This window comes from Opisthocomus hoazin, chromosome Z (genome assembly GCF_030867145.1).
Source record: "Opisthocomus hoazin isolate bOpiHoa1 chromosome Z, bOpiHoa1.hap1, whole genome shotgun sequence".
Lineage (NCBI taxonomy): Eukaryota > Metazoa > Chordata > Aves > Opisthocomiformes > Opisthocomidae > Opisthocomus > Opisthocomus hoazin.
The window spans coordinates 23,138,791-23,164,464 of record NC_134454.1 but is presented as its reverse complement, the minus strand read 5'-3'; the positions used below and the strand labels follow the sequence as shown (position 1 = coordinate 23,164,464).

The window sequence follows — 25,674 nt, the reverse complement described above, 5'->3', positions numbered from 1 at the left end:
TAAAAGGCAACCATATGATGAAAAAAATTGCAGCTTATCTGAGCCTGTCTTTGCATAACGCATTTTGAGATTCTGACTGGTTGTAGACTTGACGCTGGCTCAAGCCAGAAAACTGAAGGAAGTTTATGAGTGCCTTGAGATCTTGTCCTGTGCTCTGCACATTGTATAAATCCTTAAAAGGCTGGAGAAAAAAACCAGAGACTTAGCCAATGCCAGTAGCAACACCATCTAGCTAGAAAATTAACTGTTTTCTGCATTCAAAGTTGCGAGTACAGAGGGGCAACCATTTTAACACTGACAGTGAGGGGTTCAGCTTACTACAGTTATGTGTTTTTATATGGAATATTCATTCTTATTTTTACTTACGATGGAATTTTCTGGCACTTACTGAACAGCTAAGGGCAAGTATTCACATTTCACATCAAAGTCATTTAAGAGCTCATCATGGCAATACCACTGTGAGAAGAAACTCTTGTCTAGAAGAGAAGCAGCTGACCTAAAGCAAAGTGCACTTTAACAGAAAAAATGGATTACTGAACCAGCTTCCTGCTCTAACACAGCTTTTTTTAATGTTGGTGAGAGTAAAGTTGAAATAAATTTATATTTGTTTCAGTTGCTAAAGTGATTTCCACATAGTACTAAATTCCCATTTAAGAATGAAGTAAAACGGATCTTCCAGTTGTCAGATACTTGTATAAATGGATTTGACTTATTCCAGAAACACCAACCTTTTGAAGTCTTTTAGTCAGTTCAAACCTCTTTCCTTACTCTGTTTTTTTCAGTTTTTCTTAGTGCTTTCTTGGTGGTGTGTAGGAACAGTGAATTCCTTGGCAGCGGCCATGTATGTACAGAGCCTGGCACCAATCAAAGTGAACTGTAAGGACTTTTACACCAGTGAACCTGACTGAAACCTTAAAAATTTGGCCAGTTCAGACATGCTCAGTCACATCTGAGCCAACAGTCTGTAGTGCAAAGCACCAGAAGTTTCCTCCTTTCATCCAGCTCACTGAATAGGCCATATTCTCAATGTGGGAAAAGTTCCTTCCACTCTTCCTGTTTTTACCGGTGCTGACCTTGCTAGACAAAGTAGCATTGGTATAGGATGACAGGGATAATGGCTAATAAAGCTTTTTCCTGGGTAGCCTCTTCAAGAGATGATAGAATCATATAATAGTTTGGGTTGGAAGAGACCTTTAAAGGTCATCTAGTCCAACACCCCTGCAACGTGCAGGGACATCTTCAACCAGACCAGGCTGCTCAGAGCCCTGTCCAGCCTGGCGTTGAATGTGTCCAGGGATGGGACACCTACCACCTCTTTGGGCAACCTGTTTCAGTGTTTCGCCACTGTCATTGTAAAAAATTTCTTCCTTATATCCAGTGTAAATCTACCCTTTTTTAGTCAAAAACCATTACCCCTTGCCCTGTTGCTACAGGCACTGTTAAAAGCCTGTCCCCATCTTTCTTATAACACCCCTTAAGTGCTGAAAGGCCTCAATAAGGTCTCTTTGGAGCCTTCTCTTCTCCAGGTTGAACAACCCCAACTCTCTCAGCCTTTCCTCATAGGAGAGGTGTTGCAGTCCTCTGATCATTTCTGTGATCAGAGCTATTTCCTTCAGAGACGTCACCAGCCATTTGCAAGTGACTGGGCTGATGTGAATGAGCGATATGCAGTTTTCAAGTTCCTATGCAGAAGCATATGTACTTGGTGTGTTTGGATTTTAGAATTCAAATCTCCTTACCAACACCAACACTGTGTTGGTAATTCCTAGTCCGCAACAATCAGATATTCAACTAAACTGCATACTAGTGCTATTAACTGCAGTTAGTAATACTAGTAATAATTTTAGTCCTAAACCAAAGTGCAGCTACATCATAAATAAGGTGAAAGAAGGACACAGATGTACATTTCGGCCTCTTGTCTACATGTAACTTAAAATTGAGAGAGATCATGGAAAAACAGCCCTTTGGAAAAGCATCTGTGGAAGGTCACGGAGGAGGGCTGTTTGCAAGGTGTCTCTGTACACACAATGATTTGGCAAGTGACTTGTAAACCTTCATTGCCCTACAACTCTGATCCTGGGCCTCGTCTGGGACTGGGAGATACCATTTTGATGGTCTAATAGGTAGGGAACTGTTTATCCAAAATGGGTAGTATCATGACTGTTTCTGGGAATAAAAAGCTTGAGACTGCAAATGCAGAGCTTTGTTTTTCTTAAGCCTTTAACTTGGAAAACCACTGAAACAGAAACACCCCTCCAATTTTACAGTTTGTATCAGATGGAAAGAACTGAAAAGGACCTGTACTCTTAAAGCTAATCTGCATTACAGGGCAGGATCTCAGACACCCTGGTTAGCTAAATAGTGCATACAGAGGAAAACACAAGCTATTTGGACAGTGATAAGCTGCAGAGCCATATGACAAATTGATCTACACATACTGCTCTGCTTTACTTTAGTTTCACAATTTCATCTTCAAGAGGATTTATTCTGAAAATAAATCAACCTTCCAGATAAATATTTCCTTTTTTCCTACAAACATGGCTCCCTCCCATCTAATGTACTGTAGTTTACCTGGCTGTAAAACTGGTTAATTACATTGCATTTTTTCAGATAAATTTCTATCACTACTCTGATATCCCAACACTTAGGGAGGAGGTGCTATAATTTTCAATACATAACATTAACATGATCAGCTGCACTCAAACTCCTGAACTAGTCAGGTCAGTTCCCCCCATTCCGAATTTTTTAAAACTCAAGGAAATCCCATGTAGGACCTACCCATTTTTCTAACACAAAATTTATTAATGAAATATTGTCTTGTCGTTTCAAATACTGGAACAACTGTTGCATTGACAAGTACCCCAGATCACATGTTGCTCTGGACTGTGTCCCTTGAGGCACTTCTGAGAAAAAGCCTTTTAAATTACATTTTCTGAGAGTGGGATCTATCAACTATGTGGCCACCTTCAGCAAAACACACCATTTGAAAAAGAAGCCTTAATCTGATGAAACCAGACTCTCCTTCTAGGTATTATGTGTCTGAAAAACCTACGATAAGGTTAATATGCTTTGTCACTTCTTTGGCTTCACTTCTCTGCTATGGGCAAGGCTTGTGGTTTTAAACCCTGTTTGTGTGTAAATAAATGCCCTTTTAATTTGCCATAATTTCAAGTATTTTGTTTTGTAGTTATAAATAATTAACATACCTTTTATGATTTTTTTTACTCTGTTTTACCTTACGGGGCATACTTTCTCTTCTACGCACATGTGTAACCTCCAATAGCAATAATAACAGTTATGAATTATGTCCCCAGGGGAGACAATTTCCCTAGAAACCTTTAAAATGTAAATCTATGCACCATTCTTGCCAACATATATGCTCAAGTAAGTGAAACTAATATTCTGTACTTGCCAGCATAATAATCCACAAATTGAATAAATTTCAGGCACCAAAGTTAAAAGAAAGTTCCTAATTTTAACTCTGCATAACAACATGTATGTTGTTCCTCCAACTGCATAGTTACTTCTTGCCATCTGACTTCTGAAGCATAACTTTTATGTTGAAGTGACGGAGGAGAAGAGTGTTATATTCAATTTGACTGTATGCTTCTGCTAGTACAACTTCTGGAAAACGTAGCACAAAAGTAGTGTATTTGAAAGAGCTCCATGCAAAAGAAGAAGAAAGATGGTGATCCAGCCTTATTTAGATAGATAAGGATAGAATGCATAACCACATACTTAATGTATTTAGATTGGCAGCTATAGCAATTAGGATCATAGTTACCTTTGATCTCAGATTGGTTTTCTACAGTTTAATTCCACTTAATGCAATGGATTACCCTTGGTTTACACATCTGGGAATAAACTTTTATCTAGAATAATTATTACTATTTTCTAACAAGTAAGATTGTTAATAGTTATGTTTAAAATTTGTGTAAATGCTCTGCTGAAAAGTGTAATATTGTGTCTATGTATGCATAAATACACATGAATATACATTAACAAAATGGTGGTGTAAAACCGAAGAGTAAGATTATGAAAGCAGAAATGTATTCAATTTTTAATTAAGGTACTGCTTATGAAAAGTGTTTATTGGTCTCTTTTTATGTTTTATTCTAAGTTCAGAGATGGAATTTTTCCAGCATAAATATAAAATATAGAAATATTTCTGAGTCTTTCTTCTCAGAATTCTTCTTGGTCCCTAAAATACCCATTCTGCAGTGCGGCATGCAATATCAATGCCCATACCAAAATATAATACCCAGAGTGATGAAACTAAACAATTACTGTCGTGAATGCACCTTTTTTGTTAGGAAATAAATTGACTTGTGCCACAAATGTTGTCAGATGTGTTTCACAGGCAATATCCTTCTGACAGTGAAGCCAGCATTTGTGACTCGGAAAAAGCAGGATCAGACTCTCGCTCTCATTTAATTTCCTAGATCCTGTTCCCATTACTATTCTAAAAGAACTGCATTCCCAACAGTGGTCTGATGATTGATTTAACGGACACGTAGCCTTGGTTTTGGTGCCTCCGTTATTTTTGTAAAGACTTTTTTCTGAGTTTACTTCTCCTTCATGTTTTCTAATAAATCTAAGCAGTACAACATTAATATTAATCACTGATATTTTACCAGCTCTAAGTAAATCACGAAGGCAGACATATCATCTAGTATTCATACTTCTACCATGAGTATATTAAAAATTGGCCTGAGAAATGAAATATTACCAGATATTAATACTGGAGAACATAAAATTGTTTTTTTTAGTTCCCCTTCATCTTTTCCTTAAGAGTCCTTTTTGACAGAATATTACAGATTTTGTGGTCGTAATGGCCTTTTGAAGAAAGCTTATGTTTTAAAAATCTGCTTGTGGTTTTTGTTTAAAATCGCGTGGATAATGTATGTGGATATAGAAAATATTTTTTTAGTTTGTAAACACATTTAGACTTAAAATACAAAGTAGATTCTCTTTCCTTGCATTTTCAGGACATTTTAAGGACAGCATCTCTCAAAATTACACAACATTAATGGCCACACTACTTACACTAACAAAGCCATGACATAATTTAAACATCGTGTGGCACTGTACATCACCTAACCCACCCGGCGGAATCATTAATACCTTGAGACCCTCTTTTTCTGGGAGCTGGCTGGAGAGTTCACATGGTTTCCTCATTGTGGAATCAGTGAAACGACTATCTTTTTGTCCTACTTCATAACACTTCTAGCAGAAAGAAGACATAAGTACTAATTGCTGATGTCTTTATCTTAAATCTGTTAGCAAGCACATCCACGAGACTATCAGTGTACTCCAACCCCTAACAGTCTGCTTTGCTGTTTGCTAGAACTGTGTCTGCATGACTCTTCATCAGAGTCAACAGCTACTGTACATGAAAGCTCATTATGTTACTGTGATGCAAATTCCCGTACAGATGTGTTGTATGTTTACCAAGAGGGCTAGGTTTGCGGCTACAGCTTTGTTAGCATAATTATACCCATGCAAATATTTTTAATACGGGCAAGGCCTCAGGTAGCATGACGTTTTGAACTTCAGTAGGTATAATCTACTTAATATACACTTCAAGGGACTTGAAAAAAATCTTAATTGAAAATGCAATTCCACTTGAGAGTCGCAGTTTGCACGTTAAAAAATTATCTGAAAGGTATATTTCATACAAACACAAATTTCACTGGGAAGAACTGTTACACAGCTGATGTTGTCATACATCAGGAATAAAGTACCATTGCGCCTAATTTTGACCTGGTTTTAGCTCCAAATAAACTTACTACAGGCACTACATTTTATTTCAGTGGGATGCCACAGCTAAAGACTGAGCAACAGAAAACATAACAATAGCAATTTTGACCTGGTTTTAGCTCCAAATAAACTTACTACAGGCACTACATTTTATTTCAGTGGGATGCCACAGCTAAAGACTGAGCAACAGAAAACATAACAATAGCTGTCAGATTTTGCACTTATCTAATCTACTGTGGCTTATTTATTAGAACAATGACACATGCCAACAAATTGTACCTTATTTTTAAGATTTCATTCTGGATTCAGTAAAGGCTCCTGCAACGCAGAAAGCCAGTGGGACAGTTTATCGCGCATTCAATGACCTAGCTATAGCAAATAGAGCCTCTGTATTTGATTTTAAGAAAGCAATGTGCTCACCAGCACATGCTGGATTGAACAATGTAACCTGTGAATAAAATCTTTAAAATTCTTTCTTAGTTAAGCAGTGGAAGAATGATTGTTAAACAGGTGCAATTACATGCATATTTTTATACAGAGGAAAAGAGAGTTAATAATTTGGAGTTTGTCAGTCTGCCAACTGAAATAAACAAGAGAAATATTGTTTGGAGGGTCAACGTTTTTCCGAAGTTAGTCTTCCAAATTAAAAAAAAACAACACAACAACAAATCCATGCAATGGACAAAGAGCCGTGTTTCTTAAAATTTACATGATAAATGTTTTACTTGTCAAAGTGTTTGTCCTGGGATTTCATTTGCTGATCTTCTCTCAGATAAACAGGGCAGCACTCCATTCTGTCTCCAAAACAGTAACTTTCTTTAATTGTTTGTGGGACAAAAAACCCACCCCAAACAACTATCACCCGAATGTGACGACGCTTACTGTTAAAATCCATTTGGAGAAAGAACCAAACCAAACCAGAAGGTGAGCAGAAGCCTCTGCAGAGCCAGGCCCGAGGTGCCCAGTGAACAGCCTGGACTCCTTTCCCCACACGGGGTGACACCTCACCGGAGCTGCCCGAGAGCATCTCCAGCAAAGAAGTATCTCTTGGCACGGAGAAGGGGAGACCGTGATCCTGGTATCGTATCCTAGGCGGAGCAAAATTAGTGAACAGCGAAGTAATCCCACTTTTGGCAGAACTTATTTTTTTTTCGTGGTCACTGCGAACTCTCCTGCGTTCTGTGGTTTGTTCTTACGACGTGTGTACGTACCTGAAAGGTGCGCAGCATCTTCTCCACTTTTAGCCAGGACACTTAACCAGCTGCTGCTTGGAGGGAGGACCATCCTTCCCTTCACCCTACGACCTCACTCATCGATTTGCCTACCTTCATCACGGGTTGTTTGTTGTTTGGGGTGTGTGTTTTTTTTTTTTTTTTTTTTGTTAACGTTTCCGACCATTTCCCCCCTTCCACCGTGCCAGCGCCGGCTCCTCTCGCTGAGGCCGGCCGGGGGGCAGCGGGGCCGTGCGGACGGGCAGCCCCCCTCCGCAGGAGCCGCCGCACCACCCGGCCGCCAGCCCGGGAAGCCGGGCCAGGCCGGCTCCCCGGTGCCATCCCCGGCTGCCCGTGCGCTCCGCCCGCTCGGCCGCGGCGCCTGCAGCCGGGGGGAGAGAAACTTCCCTGGAAAGGCTGGACGCGACGCGACGCCAGGGAGGGAGCGGGCCGGGAAGCCTCCAACGTTCGGCCCCCTCGGTACCCTTCGTTGTTCGGCCGTGACTGCGGGCGGCCGCCAGAGGCAGCCCCGGAGGGGCCGCGCCGAGCCGGGCCCGTAGGGGGGTGGGGGGGAAGCGGGGCAGGATTAGGTTTCAGGCCGCCGGGGCGTGCCTGAGCGTGCTTCCCCCGCGGCGCGGCTCGGCGCCGTTACTCGGGGGCGGGAAGGGGGAAGGCGGAGAGCGGGGCCGGGCCGCGGGGGCGCGCCGAGTCCGCCGGGGTAAGCGGGGCGCCGGGCCGGGCGGCGGGGAGTGGGGTGAGCCCGCCTGCGTCGTGCCGCGGGGATGCGGGCGCGGCGGGGAGGGGCCCGCGGTGCCGCTGGAGTTCTGAGCGGCCTTTCCACACGTATTTACGTCGCTAAGTTTTATTTGTTATTGCTGTGCCGGGTTTGGCCGGGGCGGCTGGAGGAGCAGAGAGGCCGTGGAGCCGCCCGGGCGGGTGGGGGAGCCGAGCCTGTTGCTCCCCGCCCCGGGCCAAGCCGTGCGCGGGCGGCGGGCAGCGGGTCCGGCCTGCGGCGGGCGGTGGGTCCGCGGGCGGCCTGGCGGGCCGCCGTCCTCACGTAAACAAAAGCCGAGCGTCTCCCGGCTGCTGCAGGGAGCTCTGCTCCCTCCCCCCCCTTCCTCTGACCCCGGCGGGCGTGTTCCGTGCCGGGGGGCGTCCCCTCACTTGCTCCCGCCACAGACCTGCCTGGGAGGGGGGGCTCCGCGGCGTCGAGGTCCTCGCCCAACCCCTCGGTGGGAGCCGGCGCCGGGCCGGGCGCCCGAGGGGGAGCGGCGGCTTCCTCGGCGTGCGGGCTCCGGGCGGGGCCGTCGGGCTGGTACCTGTTGCCGTGGTGCGTGCTGGCGGGTTTCGGACCCCCTGCCATCCCCCCGCACCCCGGGTGTGCCGTTTGACCGCGGGCGTTGTGGCGGAGTGGAAGTGGAGGGGCGAGGCCCAGACCTCGGTTGTGTCCTCGGGGGGGTCGGGTTGTGCGGAGGGAAGGATCTGCTTCTTGGGTGGGTGGTTTGTCGTGTGCGGTGTCCCCCCGTGCTGCCGGTACCTCGCTGCCTTACTGGAGAGAGTAACAGGAGGAAAGCAAAAGAAAAAACTGCTCACAGAGCCGGCCATTTGAACTCCCTATACCACTTTTAGCAGGTTTGATTTGCTGTGTGGCCAGGCGGTGTTGTATTCTTATTTTTTACCTTTTCCTTCTTTTTTTTTTCTTTTACAAATACTACCTCATCCCTTTACATTTTTGCTTCTTAACACAGGCAGATGATTTTGTTAATGTAAGCTGTTGACCAGAAAACGTCCGTGCTGTCTTTGGTGCCAGAAAGGGTAGCGGGGGTCTCTTGCTGGAGCAGAGCAGTGATGTACTGTAATCAAGCTGAAGGGTCTGAATTCGATGTTGTGGAATTCTATTGTGTAATGCCTTGTGGTTTCCATGCCAGTACTGCATTCTTCAAGATAACAGCAACTCTTTGGGAGGGAAGAATCTAAACTGGAAAAGGGGAAAGTGGTAAAATATTTTTGGGAAATGTTGTTTGATGCTCCTGTGGAAGTGGAAAGTAACACTAGAAGAAAAGAATACAGAATGAAGATATCTAAGGTCATACCCACCTTAACTAACAACGGTTTTTATGACAGAGGTCGTCACCTTATTTTCTTTCTTTTCAAAATTCCTGTCCGTTTTTAGAAGTATTTTTTATCTCTCTGTATCTTGTTTACAGTAACGTGCATGTACCATGTGGTGATTAGCGCTGGTGTTTCTAATGGCTTCCTTGGTGCTTGCAAGAAGCTTTTTCATTAGGAACTGGATACTTTCTGCCCCCACTTTGCACAAAAGTGCACTAGGAAAGTTAGATTGATATCAGCACTAGAGGAAAAAGAACTGCGCTACTGAGGTACTAATGGATGATCTTTATATTCTGTCTGGTTCTGTGTCTGTGAATTATTCAGAGAGGAATGCCATACAACTTCTCAGTCATGCAGATTTCTGTAAATGGTTTTGTTTTAATAGATAACACTTTAATCAGTGTATTGAGAAACATCATAAAGACCTTTTAAATCATCTGTTCCATGTTTCATGTAAGCAAACTTAGAATTCGGTGGAGTATATCTAATAAACTTTTTGATTGCCTTTATATTTGAGCACCATGTTGAAGCATTTTAAGCCCATACAATGCCATGGCTGGCAGTATGCTGTATCATCATTGGTAAGGACAGTTTTGTTTCACTGTTGGCGTTCCCAGCAAGTCAATACATAAATATGCCATTTTTGCCTAGACAGTGTTGGAGTTATTTCTTTCGTAGGCTTTTCAGACCGTGTCCTGGCAGCTGAGATGTCTTGCACAGTAGTCTTGTTATATGCCGTAATGATTTTCTGCATTACTCCCCTGTTACTGTGACAGTATACAATGAGAAGTTTGTGTTTTCAGTTTGTAAGGAAAGTGGCTACTCTTCGTTGAAGCTTCCTGGCAACTGTTCAGTGGGGCTTCTTATTTATTCGGTTATGTATGCTCTTGTTACCCCTGTGAAGAATCCAGTATACATTAAGAAGTGCAACTGTTGTGGGAACGATGTTTCATCAGGTTTAACTGTCTTTGGTGAATATGGTAGTCAGTTGCCTATGATGAAAACATAGAGGCAATATTAACCGTACCTGGGTTGCATACATTAATTCAGTATGTGTAGTGTTGCATCTGTTCTGCACATACTAAAAAGCTGTTTTTCGGTTTCTGAAGCTAATGCCGTATTTCAAGAGTTAGCAGAAAGTGATTCCAATTAATCTCAATTTGAAGAGATTTTTTTTTTGTAAATAGATGATGTTAGCGTCCTTAACCAAAATAAAGGAACCCAAAGCTCCACCAGAAAAATTTCCTCTACTGTGTTGTTGTTTTTGCAATACTCTTTACAAATTACTTTTCAATACCCTGTATCGCACACATTTATCAGTAGGTGAAAGCATTAAGTATAGTTTAGGCCCATTTCCCAGTTGCAATTATGACTTGCACGTCAGGTAACATGGATATTACGTTCCTGTAGAGTTCCTTACAATGTTACAGAACATTGTTAAACACAGCAAACAGATTGCTTGTTCATCCAAAAACATTGTAAGTTTCCGTAGTACAGTAGTGTGATGTGTACAGAAGCTTAAAAATAGTTGAATGTTCAGAATTCTGTTTTCATAGTTGCTTCAAAATACATAATGGTGTTCAGCTCTATCACAGTACTTTAACATACACTACCATCATCTTTTTACATCTTCTTGATGTATTCAGCATTGTGCTGAATTTCAGGAGGCTAGGAAGGTCACTTTTCAAACAGAACTGCTTGTAGTCTTTACATCAGCCTTGCGTTAGTTTCTGAGCTGCCTGTTTATTTCTGCTTTGAATGTTTCAGAACAAGTTTCATTAGCATAGCTTTTAAATGTAAATTTCAGGCTTCTCCTGCTTGCCTGTTACGTTCCAGGTAGTCAGTGGAAATCTGCTTTGTTCCTTGTGCAATAGTGCACGTTAACTTTGCTTGCATTGAATCCTTAATTTGAATCAGTTCTCTGTTCTGTCGTCCAGAAGCGTGCAGTCCAGGGTCTCTAGGCTGATGAAACCAAGTAGTTGATGTTAATTTGTCAAGCCAAGCTCATGTCCAGTCAGTAAAACAGTGGGCTAGCCTTTTTTTCCCCCTTCTTTGTTCCTTTCCCGTTTATCCTTCCCTTGCTGTTGGTCACTGCTTTCCCACATTTACTTCCTCACCCTTTCGCTGTGTGCTGAAGTATGTGTATCTCTTTCATTAAGAGTAGTGAAGGCTATACTGGTCAGGCTACAGTTGTCAAGTCCTTGTAATATTGTACATAATCCTAGGAAGTGCTGTATGCAACAGCAAAGTTGCCCTTGTAACACTGGAAGAATACATAGAAAAGCATAAGATCTTTCTATTTACCGTGACTGGTTTCTGGTGCCTTTACATTGACAAGACTTCCCCCAGGGAGTCTGGGGATCACCTAATTTTCTTCCAAGGGATGGCAGCCAGCATGCAGGAGGTAACTGGGCAAAAGAGAAGAGCTCCTGGAAATTGCAGGCAAGGCAGAAGATTCAGCAGTAATTAATATCTTCCACTTCCTGTGTGGTTTGGTTTCCATTCCTGTGCCAGATGGTGCTAACGCAGCATGCCTGATTGGGTGGTAGCTAGAAAGTAGGGGAGGGAAACGACACAGGGTGAAAATCCAGTACGAAAAGGTATCTCTAGCCTAGCCAAATTCAGGCCTAGGTGTTGAAATTTAGATTAGAAAGTTTGAAATACTCTCTTTAGCAGCTATAAAATGCATGCTGTCATTACTGTGCTGCTTAATAGAAGCAATTTTAGTTTTAATCTCAGGCAGCTCCTAGCCAAAATTTGGGCCTGGAGATCACTGTTAAGACAGACTTTTCCTCTGTATGCTCAGAGCACTCCAGGTGATGTAGGAGCTACAGGCCAAAGCCTATTACTGTGTTTTCTATCTTTGGCATCGCATGTTTGCTAATCCAGTGCTGTGAGCTTTAGTTTCCAGGGTATTACGTGAAGTGGCTTTGTGGAATGGTAAATGGAGTATCTGTGGATGAAACAGAGTAAGCTTCCTTGTAGAAACGACGTGATCCAGTGTGAAAGAGTAATTATTGGAAGTGGGTCAGCTTTCCCTTTCCATTAGTCATTTGGGTGTTTATCTAAGTGGCTTGTGTGGTTGCAGTGGAAAGGAGGTAATCAACATAAATTTCAAGTCTGCTTTTTAAAATTCTGACAACTGTGGATTTTAGTGTTTTAGGATTGGGCACAAAGAAACCAGAGCTGCAGCGTGCCAACTGTTTTCTGGCAACTGACCTTATAGGGAAGGGCAGCATAAGGAGTGGAGAAATATGTACAGAACACATTTTTGTTTGTTAGCATGGGAATAATAAAATCTTGGACATGCAAGTTTGAAAGGGATCATCTTTAACTTTTGTATATGCTTAGTAGAAGATGGCATGTTTCTCACCTGTCTAAAATTACTTTTGTTTTCCACTTTCCTGTTACAAAGCAGGAAGAAAAAGAGAAGGTGCTTTTTTTTTTAATTTTAAGAAAAAGGCACATATTTCAGATATCTGTGCCTTTAAAAACTTGGAAATGAATTTAAGTTGGTATTTGTATGACAGTGTTTCTTCAAATTGCTGATAAAAAAGTCTAATTCAGTCAGTCTGTGTTCTTAGCACTGAAATAGATAAATAATTAAATCTTCTTTGAGCTAAGCTAGTAAGCTCTTCGAAGCATGAACAGTGTTTGTATCATGTATAGAAGGTCTGTTTTTTGCTTCAGATTCCTGTGATAGAGGCTGCCAGAAGTATGCAGAAAGAGAGAATCAGGACTAAACTTCCCATTTGTGCATCTAGAAGTATGTGATGGCATTATAAAAATACTCACTATAGGAAATGATAGACAATGCCTTTCAACAAATAGTCATGCGTGCCTCCATACTTCTCCCCGGTGCGTTCTTGTTAAAATACCTGTAAGCAAGCTGGTTTAAAGGCCTGGAGCTGCCGCTGTAGTGGGTGGTCGTGGTTATGGGTATGTCTCTCTGGTGTGTTTTGGACAGAGGTGTGCTTGCTTCCCCTGTGCTTCGGCTATGCTGATGTGCCACTAAGCTGGTGCTGACAGATCCCACTTGTTAGCATGGATGTGGCACAGCAGGAGCACAGTCACGTGGCTCTTCGCCATTTCAGAGCGCAGGCAGAGCGAGCAGGGGTCATCTTGGACGGCGGCATGTAGAAATGCTGGGGTGTCTCAATGCATTGCTTCTGTGTCGGAAGAAGCATCCTGAACAAAAACACACTGATGACAGTTTTGGTCTTGTTCCCACTTAGTGCCGCAGTTGACAAAAGCATTAATCAGGTCAGCTGAGGAGGGGTTCCCGCTAATATAAACACAAAATAAGGACAATTAAACTGAGAGTTAAAAATGGGTTTGCTGACACTAAGATAGCTCTAGAGAAGTATTCCTACCTCTAAAGCGTGAGGTAACTAGAAAGTATATCAGGAGTGTCTTAGCAGAGCGAAGAACTTCTTTTCATGGCAAATTAGATAGCATCATCTCCATCTGTAGAATGTGTTCCGGGCTTGTGTCTGCTTTTAGAAAGCTTCCATTATAAATCATCAGAGTTTGTACCTCTGAGATTGCACGAATGTGGTGGTAACCATGTCCATTCTGTCACTTGTAAAACATGACTTTCACAGCACACCAAGAATGAGGTCTTAGGCAAGTTGAATCATAATATAAATCAATATCTAGCTACTCCAAAAGATAGGGACTTTTTACAGCTGCATTTCTTCTTGAGGTTCTTGGGGAGCTAAAGCGGAATAGTAACACTATTTTTCCTGATTAGTTTCCTCAGAAGACGAGAGTTGAATAGCTGTGTGCTTGTGCATATAGTACTGTGATAAACAGGATCACAGCACTGAAATAACTGAAAAGTACTCCACTCTTTTTTTTTTTTTTTTTTTTTTTGCACAGTTCTCTGTTGCGTCCACAACACAGCCTCAAAAGTAGCAGTAGAGGAAGAACAGGAGTGTTGAAACAGGAAAGAACCGCTTTGGTTCACATTGATACTGAGAAAAACACCTGTGAACATGACATAAATGCTTCTGCTTGTAAATAGGGGCTCTGAATAGAAGAAGTGATAGTAGTTTGTTAATCTAGAAGGAAAAGCTGTGAGTGGTTAAAGTTTGGGCAAGCCAGCTTCCTCCATAATATTTAAATAGTCTCATCCAGTGCTTCCCATGTAAAAAGGACTTTTTTTGTTTTATTTTCTGTAGAGTGATAAGGTTAAAACAAAATACTTGGTTTGTTTTTCAGATCTGGTAATCATGTAGTGGGATTTGCCTTGCCAAGTGAGAAAACAAATTCATACAGGCTTGTTTTTATTTATTACTGATACATATAGTTTGGATCATGGAATGAGGTTACTTTGACAAAGTCGGATTCAAAGGATTTGAATGTCTGTCCCGAAGTGGTACATTGTCTTTAAAAAGGAAGTTCCGTGATTCTATACAAATATAATGGCAAATTCAAATGCAATAAAATAAACAGATATGAAGCCTCAGACATATTGAAACTACGGAAGTCTTGGCAGTGGAACGTGAAACCATTTTAAACCCACTTAGTTTGGGTTTTCTGCACAAACTGCAAATAATACAGGCTTGTTGAAATGTTCGTCCTGACTTGTGTTCCTTCTAAGTGAATCTATGTTAACAGCTGTTTTCTTGCTTTTATTGTGAGGATCGATTCATGTGTGTCCTGCTCAGGTTCTATAACTAATGGTCCTGCTGAATTTTAGATAGGTTGTCTTACCGAGAGATCTGTCAGCACCGTTCGTTTCCCTGTTTTTCTCCAGAGTTTCAAGAAAACCTCCTTCTTCCTGAATGCTTAGAGATCACGGCTCTCTGCATTTTGTTAAACTCACCGGATTCAAGTCGGCATGCTATACTGAAGTGCTGTTGTATTACCAAGAACACAGTGGCACCATTGTGAAAGATAAGACGATAAAATGCACAGCTCAGTTCATACACTTGCAATGATGTTTAAACTCCTCATTTCTCCTCAGCTATCCATCTCCATCAAACATACTCTGTCAGTACAAATTTCTGAGCAATTGCGGACACACTGTTGGAAAAAAAACCCCAACTCCCAGGAAGCAACAAAAAGAAATAAACAAAACGATTTCAGAATTTTGTCCCCTCAGTGTAGAATTTCCTGCCTGGAAACACACGCTGGTGAAAACCCTGCTGTCATCCAGATCTGAGTCTCAATTCCAGTAGGCGTTAATAGTGGAGGCTGTGGTGTGAGAGCCCTGGAAGCCTGTGTAGCATGAAGACCTTGTGACTTCGGTGACTTTTCTTTTTAAAAAGTGACTTTAAAAAATGTGCTATGGCTCATGCACCTCCAGTAGTCAGCATAGAGTTTGAAAACTGATCCCTCAGGGAATGTTTTTTATGAATCACTGAAAAGGAAAACAATGAAACTGTGTAAAGTATCAGTGACAGCTATGATTCATAGCTTCTGATTAAGGCAATGCAGGACATGTTGTGCAACACTATGCAGACAGCAGCTTTGATATGGAAATGCAAAAATATTACAAAGTATATTCCTAAAAGCAATTTTCAGGCAGCTTTGAGCTATAAAGTGACTCAGAATATGGTCACCTCTGAGGTTATTTTAATTATCCAAGGAGATACGGTTTTTGTGGATTGTTATTTTGCGGGGCTGTTTCTTGTTTTCAGAAGGCAAGCTTTTTTCTTCTTTAGAGCTTAGTGCTTCTATAAATATGATCCTTTTCTCTTTCTCTTATTTTTCAGGGAAATTCTGTATTTGCTGCCTCTTACCGTTAGTGGAATAGAAGCTGAGAAGGAGAAAACATGTTGGAAACAATTGGTAATCTTTTTATTTGTATTACTATATTTTTGTGGCTGAATAAAGTGTGCATGATAGATCTAGGATGTTAGTATATACTGCCGAGAGAGGTTTTGTATAAAATATCTGCTGTGCTTAGAAACACAGGAAGTATTTGCGTTTTTGTATTTTGAATTAGAAAACAAAAGGCGTACCATAATTTGTTCAGTGTATTTAATTTTTAGCCTTTTGTCTTGATTTCGTTGTTTTAATCTTTACTTGAATTAAAAAAGTCTGTATGAAAAAGACATTTTCTATTATGACTGTTGTTGTAACTACGTATTTACGGTGGTCTGTAGTCACAGTTCCTATAACTGAATTTTAATGAAGACCATGTCACTTTTGTAACCCAGTTCTTGATGGACAATATTGTAATTTTCGTTGACTTCTGTTTTGTGCTCTGCGTCTGACTTCCTCATTCATTAGGCACGTTTGGGCTGGGATTTTTGTTCAGAAATAAACCATTTGAGCAGTAGGGAGGAATACATTTAAACCTGTTACTTGCTTGTACATGGCTGTTGCTAAACTGCTAGTGACTAGGAATGATTATCGCTGCAGATACACATCGGGCTCTACAGGCCATGGAACGCTTACAGGCAAAACTTCGCGATCGAGGTGACATTGCAAATGAGGAGAAACTGAGCTTGTTAAAGTCAGTGCTGCAGAGTCCTCTCTTTAACCAAATTCTCAACCTCCAGACTTCTGTTCAACAACTGAGAGATCAGGTAGGAAAAGCAGCTTCCCAGATGCAAGAGAAAAACTGCTAAGAAGGTGCAAAAATGTGTGTGTCTCTGCATGTTGAATAGTGAAATCAAATGGCCTAAATTAAGCGTTTGATCCACAGCTTCAGGGAAGTAAGGGGGACATAACCATTGACTTCTCTGGGCTTTGTTGAGGCCTGTAGTTTGTGTGTGTGTGTGTTTTATGTATATGCTTTTTACTTATTGTGTGCCCGGTAGGGAAATGGTGATACTGGGTGGGGACTTAACATAAGGCTTTCTGTCTTTGTCCTTAAAAGGGAATATGTTTTGTATGAGGCCTTAGGATTTTTTTCCTAGGAGTCTTTTATTGCTCTCTTGTATCTTACACTGCTAAAATGAGAATAAGTAAGGGAAGCTGTGGAATGTTGACTTCAGAAGGACATGAAGATTTTCTTCTTTTTTTTTTGTAAAGAAATGGAAGATCAAAGAAAAGCAAGAGCTCCTAACTCCTTTTTCCTTGCTCAGGGTTTTAAGTAAAAGTTTACTTTTCTACATGTCTTCAGTGAGGATGAGAAAAGGGGCAACAACTCAGCTATATTAAGTTGATTATTTATTACTGTAATTTAATTTCCTTATCAACAGAGTAAGAACTTGAAAAATAAAAAAAGTAGTTCAGTAACTGAATTAGGACTAAACTATGTATCTGGATTTGCAACTAGTTGTTGACTCCTGGAAGATGGACAGTTTTGTGGCTGGTATGCAGAAATGACGAAGTGGGAGGATACAGCCCCTGCATGCTGGCCTTATCATCAGCGTGGAGCCGCATTTGGTCTCTGACCAGACGGTGGCTGGTGGGGAGTCCTCATAATCTTGATGCTACTTCAACTGTGCGGCAGAAGAGCACAGTCTGGCCCTTCATTGCATCTTGTGGACCGTCTTGATGCTATTTTGCACACACAAAAAATAAGTTAGAATGGTGTCTGCAGTGTTTTTCAGGTTTTGCATGTTTGGTACATAGAGACATCATGACACTGGAGTGATTTTAAAAAATCTAGGAAAAAAGCTGTTCTGGGTGTTTGTTTGCTCTGCTATTTGAAAAGGAGTATTTAATAGTGACATCCAGAAATTATGTGAGTTCTGTGGTCATGATTCTCAGAACATGTAGTGAGAAATAGAAGTGTGCCTGCAGCATTAATGGGAATTTGGTGAAAAGGTGAATTGAATTTTCACTTCCAATCATTATCGTGAAGTTAAAGAATGCTTCTCTTTTTGAATAGTCACCTAATTTAATAAAATTAAGCAACTGATACTAGATGTGTAATTTCAGATATGTATTTTTTAAAAAGCAAGTAGTAATTTTACCTCCTGCCCTAACACTGCAGGTTTATCTGTGCAGTAACTTTAGTGCCATGTGCATGTTGCATGGTACATACCCAGTCTAGTTGATGGAAACTGCTTGGATGTGAATTCCCTTCTTGATATGTGCTTATATGAACATTTGCACAGGCAGGTGTAAGTTTCTGGCTGTTCTTAAGATTTGGGTCAGCTCTTCAGGAGGTATCCTGTATTTTCTCTATAGAGTCATTTCTTCACTACAATATAACATGAGATTGCCTGTCCCTTCTTTGCTTTATTTAAATGTTTATAAAGCATGTTGAAACAGGACAGTGAATAAAATAATGAAATAGGTAGTCGTGTTAAAAAAAATTGTATTTTGTGGCATTTTCAAAGGCTCAGTTTTGTTTAAGGACACCCTTAAGTTTTCTGTTTATGGCTGGGAAACCACTGTGCTCTTGAACCTCTGAAACTACAAGTTAGTGAAAACTGCAAGGCGTGTGAGTAGTGATGAGGCTTTTCAGTCAAGCTGTGCCAGACTGAGGAAGGAGACAAGTCATTCCAAAGCACTTGCAGTCAGAGATGTATTTGAGTGAGGATGACAAATAGTGCTGCGCTGTGCAGTGGCCAGGTGTTGCAGTCTCTACCCGTTTGAGGCTAAGATGGCTAAATTTTTTTGATGTTTCACAGTGTGGTGCACTGAAAGTTGAATGGGGGTCTGTTTCTTCTCACGGTGAAGTGTGACAGTGACAGTCTGTTAAACTGCTCTTGTGTTTTTCATTAGTTTATGAGGTTTTAAAGAGCTGCAAGACTACTGCAAAATTCTCAGAAGGCTATCTTTTAGGAAAGTATAGATTGAAAGAGAGGATGGGAGCAGAGAAGCAATAATGGCAGTTTACTTCTGAGGTCAAACTGATTCCTTGCAGGCATCCCAGCAGAAGTAGGCCACTAAGTGAGACCTCGTTGTGGGCCTGTGGTGGCCTTAATAAATTTGAGGTAGGACGTATTCTTGTCCTGAAGCACTGTGTCTGGAAAGCATAGTGAGAGCTCTGTCTTGTGTTTGTGCAGTGAGTGTGGAGAATAAGCTGGCAAATCTAGTAAACATCTGTCATATTTTCCTAGCGAAAAATAGGATGCAATTACACAGTTTCAGCTGACAATTATTCATTGCATTCCAGTGAGAGTTACTACCATTTTTTATGGTCTAAAATAGTAGACTTCCTTTCCTTCTTTTTTTCTTCAACTAAGTGATCCATTAAGCACTAAAAGAACGTCTGAAAAAGCCTGTGTTTCTGCATGCATGGAGGTGTTTCAGATTTGCTGTCCTGTTTCCTTAAAGCGTCTGTGTGTTAACTGGAAATTGGTCCTCTTCATTGCTGGTGTGTGCTTAACAAGAGCCTCTTGAGTCTGAATTTCTGTTACATGGGATGGTGTGAGCTGAGTGGCATGTTGCTTCACCTGGATGTGGGTGAGGCGTGATGCTGAAGTCAGCAAATCTGATGCTTTGGTGCTTATTAGTGGGTGCTTCGAATTTTTTTTTTTTCATAAATGAGCAAGCAGGATTTGTTTGCACTGCAAATCTGTCATTACATGGTTAAGAACTGAAGTGGGAAAAGTCTAGGAACAGCAAAGGGAAGTTTTTTTGAGCGTTACTGTCTTGACTTCACTAGTCACTTGAGTTGAGGAGCATTGAAGGAACCAGGTTTTTTTTCTGCCTCTTCATATCCTCCTTCTTCAGTGAATGCTTGTTCTCTCAGGCTGAAGAGCAGTCTGCGTGTTTGAAGATAAGGGAGCAACAGGAAATAAAATAGAGATTGTGATGTTTTGAATGTTCCAATAATATTTTCTTTTATTTATGAAATATTTTAAAGAAAATACTCAGACCGCGCTGGCAGTCTTCTCCTGCTTCTCTTCCTTGTCTGCCTCCTCCTCCCCTCCTGCTCCCGCCTGCACTCCACTCGGGGCTCTGCCAGAACAAAATACCCTTTTGGGTATTTTGGCTGGGCTGCATTCCTTGGATTTTATTTGCTTGTGAGTGTGACCGTCGTTTTTCTGTACACAGTGCAGTAGTGGGGAGGAGTGCCCCCGCAGCGCAGCTCATGCTGGTTTGTGTGGGATAGCTGGGTGTCAGCCCTAGAGCGGGTTTCGGGAATAAGTGGAGAAACTGTGTGTTTTCATATTGCCTGTGAACACTTTCTTAACTCTGAGGTTTGTATGACTAGAGGGGACCTTCAGTTCCTATCCTGAACCACTTTCAGCAACAACACCATTTGCTCTGTTTTTTAAAATGAAAAGCTTGTACGACACTCTGATTTGGGATCTGCTTCACCCACCCCAAGGATGGAGCCACAAGGGGCAACCATCAGGGTGGTGCTGGAGCCGGGTGCGCTCCCGGGCAGCCTGGGGCTGGCCCGTGTGTCCTTGCTCCTGGTGCAGTTGCCCTTGCAGCCGTCCGTTTTGCTACCTGGGATGCTTGCAGTCAGCTGTAGTTCTGCCCTGTGATTACTGGGGTCTCCAAGAACCGGGGCTCAATGGCTGGAGTGTGGAAACACTATGAGTTTGTTGTTGTCCAAGTTGAGACCTAGCAATGCCAATTACATTGCTCTAAATCTTGGCATGCTGCAGACATGGCTTGGATAGCTCTTTTTTTGTTAAAAAAACATTTTGAGCAACTGCATGTAAGCACTATTTGATTGCATTTAGTGTTTGTGCGACTGTATGTGACTTTTATCATTCTCTGTGGTAATTAAGAATTCTTCTTTTTGTCTTACGCCAAATTGTGTCCACATTGCAGATGTTACATACAGTAAGGAGAAAGCCAATCGAGGAAGATTAACGTCAGCCAAATTATGAAACAAAGCAATGTTCTTTCATACGGTACTTACACAATCACAGTGCTATAACACTACTTCTTGATGGAATTACGGTGATTTTATTACTGCAAAATAGCGCAGTTTATGTGTTACGAAAAATATTTCATGCAACCACAAGAGTCTTTCTAAGATTTCTGCTTGTGGTTTATTGCTCTCCCTGGAATGACCTGTGCTTCTGTGGTTAGCAAGAACATCCACCAGTTATTCTCAACTCTTACATCCTATAAGACCCTGTTTAGGGGGGGGACAGGGAAGAGAGTGATTCTCACATTTCTGCTTGTAATTTGTCTGGGGATTCTGAACTTCTACCTTTAGTGTCATTATAAATGTCATTATGAAACAGAAATGTTTTTCAAGTGTCTGCGTGTGTGTGTTTCAGGACAGGAGACATTCTGAAATCTTAAGCTTTTTGCACGCACACATACAGAAAACTTTTTGCTGTTAACAGTTGTTTTTTCTTAGAGCTTTATTGGTTTATTGGTGTTTCACAAGTCAGAAGCCACTTTATGTGAGGTAGGCTTCCCATGTTAAGCACATCCTCCGTCAAACGTGTAGCTGTGTTTGTTTAAAAATGCTGTGATGAAAATGAGGTGTTGCTGTCCATTGCTGTTGAAGAGGTAGTGTTTGATACTGTGTTGTAGCTGTGCTGTAATCACAGTTGTACTGAGGTTTTAAGGTGAAGCTTTATAAAGTGCTAGTTAAACTGGTGTGTTTTGAAGGATTATTTTTGCCTTTTCCTGCTATGTACAGTATGCAGCGCTTATTTTCAATGGTATTTCAACCATCATGCAAATAAAACCGATTCAGTGTCTTCAGAATAATGGAGTTAGTAATTATTTATGGAAAATGTCTTAGAAAAAAATGAACAGCTTCCATCTTCTGGTTTGGAAGGCAGAAAGAATGGGGGAGGACAGTCAATTCATACAGTGATGTCCCGGTTCATACAAGTCTGCAGAAGGGATGAAACATCCCATCCAGCAGGTCGAGAGAGGTGATTCTGCCCCTCTACTCTGCTCTGGTGAGACCTCACCTGGAGTACTGCGTTCAGCTCTGGAGCCCTCAGCACAAGAAGGACATGGAACTGTTGGAGCGGGTCCAAAGGAGGGCTACGAAAATGATCCGAGGGCTGGAGCACCTCTCCTATGAGGACAGGCTGAGAGAGCTGGGCTTGTTCAGCCTGGAGAAGAGAAGGCTGCGGGGAGACCTGATTGCAGCCTTTAAGTACTTAAAGGGAGCCTACAGGAAAGATGGGGACAATCTTTTTAGTAGAGACAGCAGTGACAGGACGAGGGGTAATGGTTTTAAACTAAAACAGGGTAGGTTTAGGCTGGATATAAGGAAGAAATTCTTTACAATGAGGGTGGTGAAACACTGGAACGGGTTGCCCAGAGAGGTAGTGGAGGCCCCAGGCCCCATCCCTGGAAACATTCAAGACCAGGTTGGACAGTGCTCTGAGCAACCTGATCTAGTTAGTGGTGTCCGTGCTCGCTGCGGTGGGGGTTGGACTAGATGACCTCTAGGGGTCCCTTCCAACCGAAAACTTTCTATGATTCTATGATCTGACTGAGAAGGTGGGTGCTATATTGCCCGTTTGAACAGGATTTGGTCTATGGTAACATACTATGTAAAACTAAAATATGAATTGGCTATTGGTGCTACTTCTGTCTTAACGTGGAGATCTGTGAGTTTTCCACCAGAGAGAACAACAACATAAATCCCCAAGGAGACTGTCATATCTTAATGGAAGAACTCATTCAGAGTTGGCTAGAGAAGAAAACGGTGGTACTGGGCAGGTGTTCAGGTGGAGGTTAGTGTGCCGGTCATGGCTAGCCTGCTGTTTGAACATTATGGACAGTGAAATGAGCTGCCTAAAGCAATCCTCTGTTAAGCAGTACTAGCAGAACATATACAGAACATAGTACAGGATGGGCACAAAGCTCCTCTGCATGCAGAAGGTTGTGCTGTGTGGGGTGTTGAGTGGTATAAGAAGTAGTTTAGATTCAGAGAAGGCATATAATATAATTCGTAATGAGGGCAGTGTATCGTACTCAATAATGTTTTATTTTTGATGTGTAGCTCCATTTTTTTTCTTTGCTGTTTATGCGTACAAGGAAGTGTTTTATTATAAATTAGACAAGAACAATGTCATGATGTAAACACCTTTTATCTCATTCATACTGTTCTAAAAACGTCATCTCTTAGGATTGCTGTGGCTTGCTTGGTCTACTTTTTTGCGTTGCATGATTTTTCCAGTGCTGCGACTTGCTCCCTACACACTTCTGTGTAAAGGAGTGCTCCAGGTGCAGTAAAGACATGGACTTTTTATCAAGAGAGGGATTTCACAGGCTGGGATTGTCTCTGTGTTAGCAGTTTGCACACCATGTGGTAACATGGAAACAAAGCAAAATTTATGAAGGAATATTGAAGGAAAGAGACAGTGGGGTAGGCACAGCAGTGGTTCCTCAGCTACAGTCAGTTTCTGTGCCTTAAAATTCTGTTTCTTTCTTTTTTTTGCCTGCATGGCTCTTTCTTTGTAAAGCAGAGGGTGTTCTAGCTTTCTGTATATAGTCTCAAATTTTGCTTGTAGCGTTGTTGTAGGATTTTCCTTCTGTTCCCTTTTTTGTCTTAGAACATGACTGCACACTCCACTCAAAATAGGGAATTCATGCACAGTTGGATTTTATAGAACTATCAGCAGCGGGGGCTAAATGACAGTTGGCTGGGGGGGGTGAAATCCTCTTTTTCTAGGAGTTAAATCCTGTTTTTCTGGGAGTTCAAACTTTTCTGTGAGTTCGGGGGTTTTTTTGAGTTCTACAAAAGCCGTGAGTTCCATGAGTTCTGCAATCACTGTCTGGGGACTGGTTGCAAATCAGTCATTGGGCAGAGAGCAGATTGTATTGTGTATCTCGTTCTTCATATTCATTATTAGTAGTATTATTAGTAGTATTATTCATAGTATTATTAGTATTTACTTTGTTGTCCTGTGAATCTGTCTTTGCCTCAGCCCATGAGTTTTACCTTTTGTCCACTCTCCTCCCCATCACAGCAGGGGCGAAGGGGAGAGGTGAGTGAGCGGCTGCCTGGTGCTTAGTAGCAGGCTGCTGGGTTAAACCACGACAGTGACCGATGACAGTTTTTTGTGGGAAGGAACATGACAGCGGGATGTGTAAGATTTAAAGGTGGAGGAGAACAAGAAATGAAGCACATAAATTGACTAAGTTCAGTAGTAATACTTTTATACATTGAAATAGATGACATTGGGAAGGTGAAAGTGAATTATATGGACTCACACAGATAAGAAACACAGTATGACGTAGACTTTATTAGTTTCAAAGTCATGCATGTAATGTAAGGGGAAATCTTGCATTCTTGGAAGCGCAGAATTTGTTGATGTCTCAGAGTGTTGTTACATGTAATGGACTTTGAAACAAGGCTTATCCACCTGTGCCTGCCAGGCTTGCTGAAATGACTATATGTGATTAAGAAAGTGCATGTGTGCACATTTTAGGCATTACGATTTTTGTGAAACATAACCCAAGCGATTCCTCACAATTACAGACAACAGAATGTAATGACTGTGTGATGGAAATCACTGAGTTGCAAACACCCTAGTGTCCTTTTCCTCTTTCCATTTTTCTGTGGCAGAGCAGGCTAAGTGCTGCTGAGGACTTTTCTTTCCAGTGCTGTCTGGTGGCATTTTTTCTGTAACTTGAGGGTCTTTCCAGGCACATAAGGTGTTCAACAAAGGATGTTTGTTCTGCACCCAGATGAGAATGAATTGTGTGGTGGAAAACAATGCTGACCTTTTAATGACCGGACTGTTGGGAGAATGGTGTGATAAACATGATGGAAGTAGCATGCTTAAACAGTTGAGACTGATGCAGTAGATGTTTTAGAGTACCTTGACAGTTTTGAAAATTTTTGTTGATACTTGAAGTTTAAAAATGAGGCTTCAAGGAAGGGGAATCCCAGTCTTTTGTATTGTAGTCCAGAATGCTAGAAAATTTGCACTGTGAAGTTACGAAAGGTATTTGAGGCTGCAGTATTGGGGTCCTAAATTTTGGTTAATGTGCCGGGCAAGTATGAATTAGATCGATGTGGAGTAGAACAGCACCAGTTGACAGTCAACTGGCAAGTGGGATAACAGCCAAATGAGGGCTCCTGCTTCACCTGAGCTTTATACCACCACCAGCCATTCATTAGGTTGATTGGCAGAGACCTACTTGAAAACCTACTGTGGCTGGGCAAAGTGGAGAATTTTCTTATTTTCTTTTCTCCTCTGAGAAGTGTATTGTCAAGTTTCTCTGTGTAAAAGTACAGCTATGGTTTTCAGATCAGCCTGGTGAGTTTCTACTTGTTCAGTAATTTTGTATTTAATTCTAGCTCACGTAGAGGGTCACGTTGGCAGCCATAGTGCATAGTGTTGTAGAAACCCTGACCAGTGAGATTTGTTCCCTATATAGCTGGTGAGGTTTCTTTCTTTTTTTGTCAAAATAAAAATGCTTTTTTAATTTTCTTGTAAAATAATTGATTTTTTTTTTTAAAAAAATACTGGTATTGTAGAAAAAGCTTCTTCATACTTATTTACCTCTACTGTTTTGTTGAAGTACTTGAAGTTGCTATGCTGATAGGAACAAAAGAATTTTAGGCAGAGTATGGAAAGCGGTTTTAGATTACTTTTATCAATTTCTTTCATGTTTTATGCTGATAAGTGACAACTTTACAAAAATTATAAATACTTAAGATATTTTTTCCTTTTAAAATGTCTTTTTAAAATTGCAAATTGGGATGTCAGGTATTATTAACAAGCAATTGGCCTATCATGGTGCTCTTGGGTAAGGAGGAGGTTTCTGCTCTGTCTGTAAA

The 25,674-nt window shown here is 41.6% G+C and overlaps 1 protein-coding gene across 23 annotated transcripts in view; it reads left to right on the top strand.

Annotated features, from left to right (window-relative positions):
- Positions 1 to 7,399: 7,399 nt before the first annotated feature.
- MPDZ (multiple PDZ domain crumbs cell polarity complex component) overlaps positions 7,400 to 25,674 on the top strand; it is a 99,995-nt gene continuing 81,720 nt past the window's right edge. For 18 of the 23 annotated variants that reach the window (XM_075447200.1, XM_075447204.1, XM_075447201.1 and 15 more), the window contains exons 1-3: positions 7,631 to 7,689; positions 15,806 to 15,881; positions 16,458 to 16,624. In XM_075447200.1, coding sequence (XP_075303315.1) covers positions 15,866 to 15,881; positions 16,458 to 16,624 — 183 coding nt within the window. In that variant the 5' untranslated portion in view covers positions 7,631 to 7,689; positions 15,806 to 15,865. Of the gene's footprint in view, positions 7,452 to 7,630; positions 7,690 to 8,229; positions 8,302 to 9,281; positions 9,353 to 15,805; positions 15,882 to 16,441; positions 16,625 to 25,674 lie in introns of those variants that run through there. The other 5 variants (XM_075447211.1, XM_075447210.1, XM_075447189.1 and 2 more) reach the window with 4 other exon arrangements.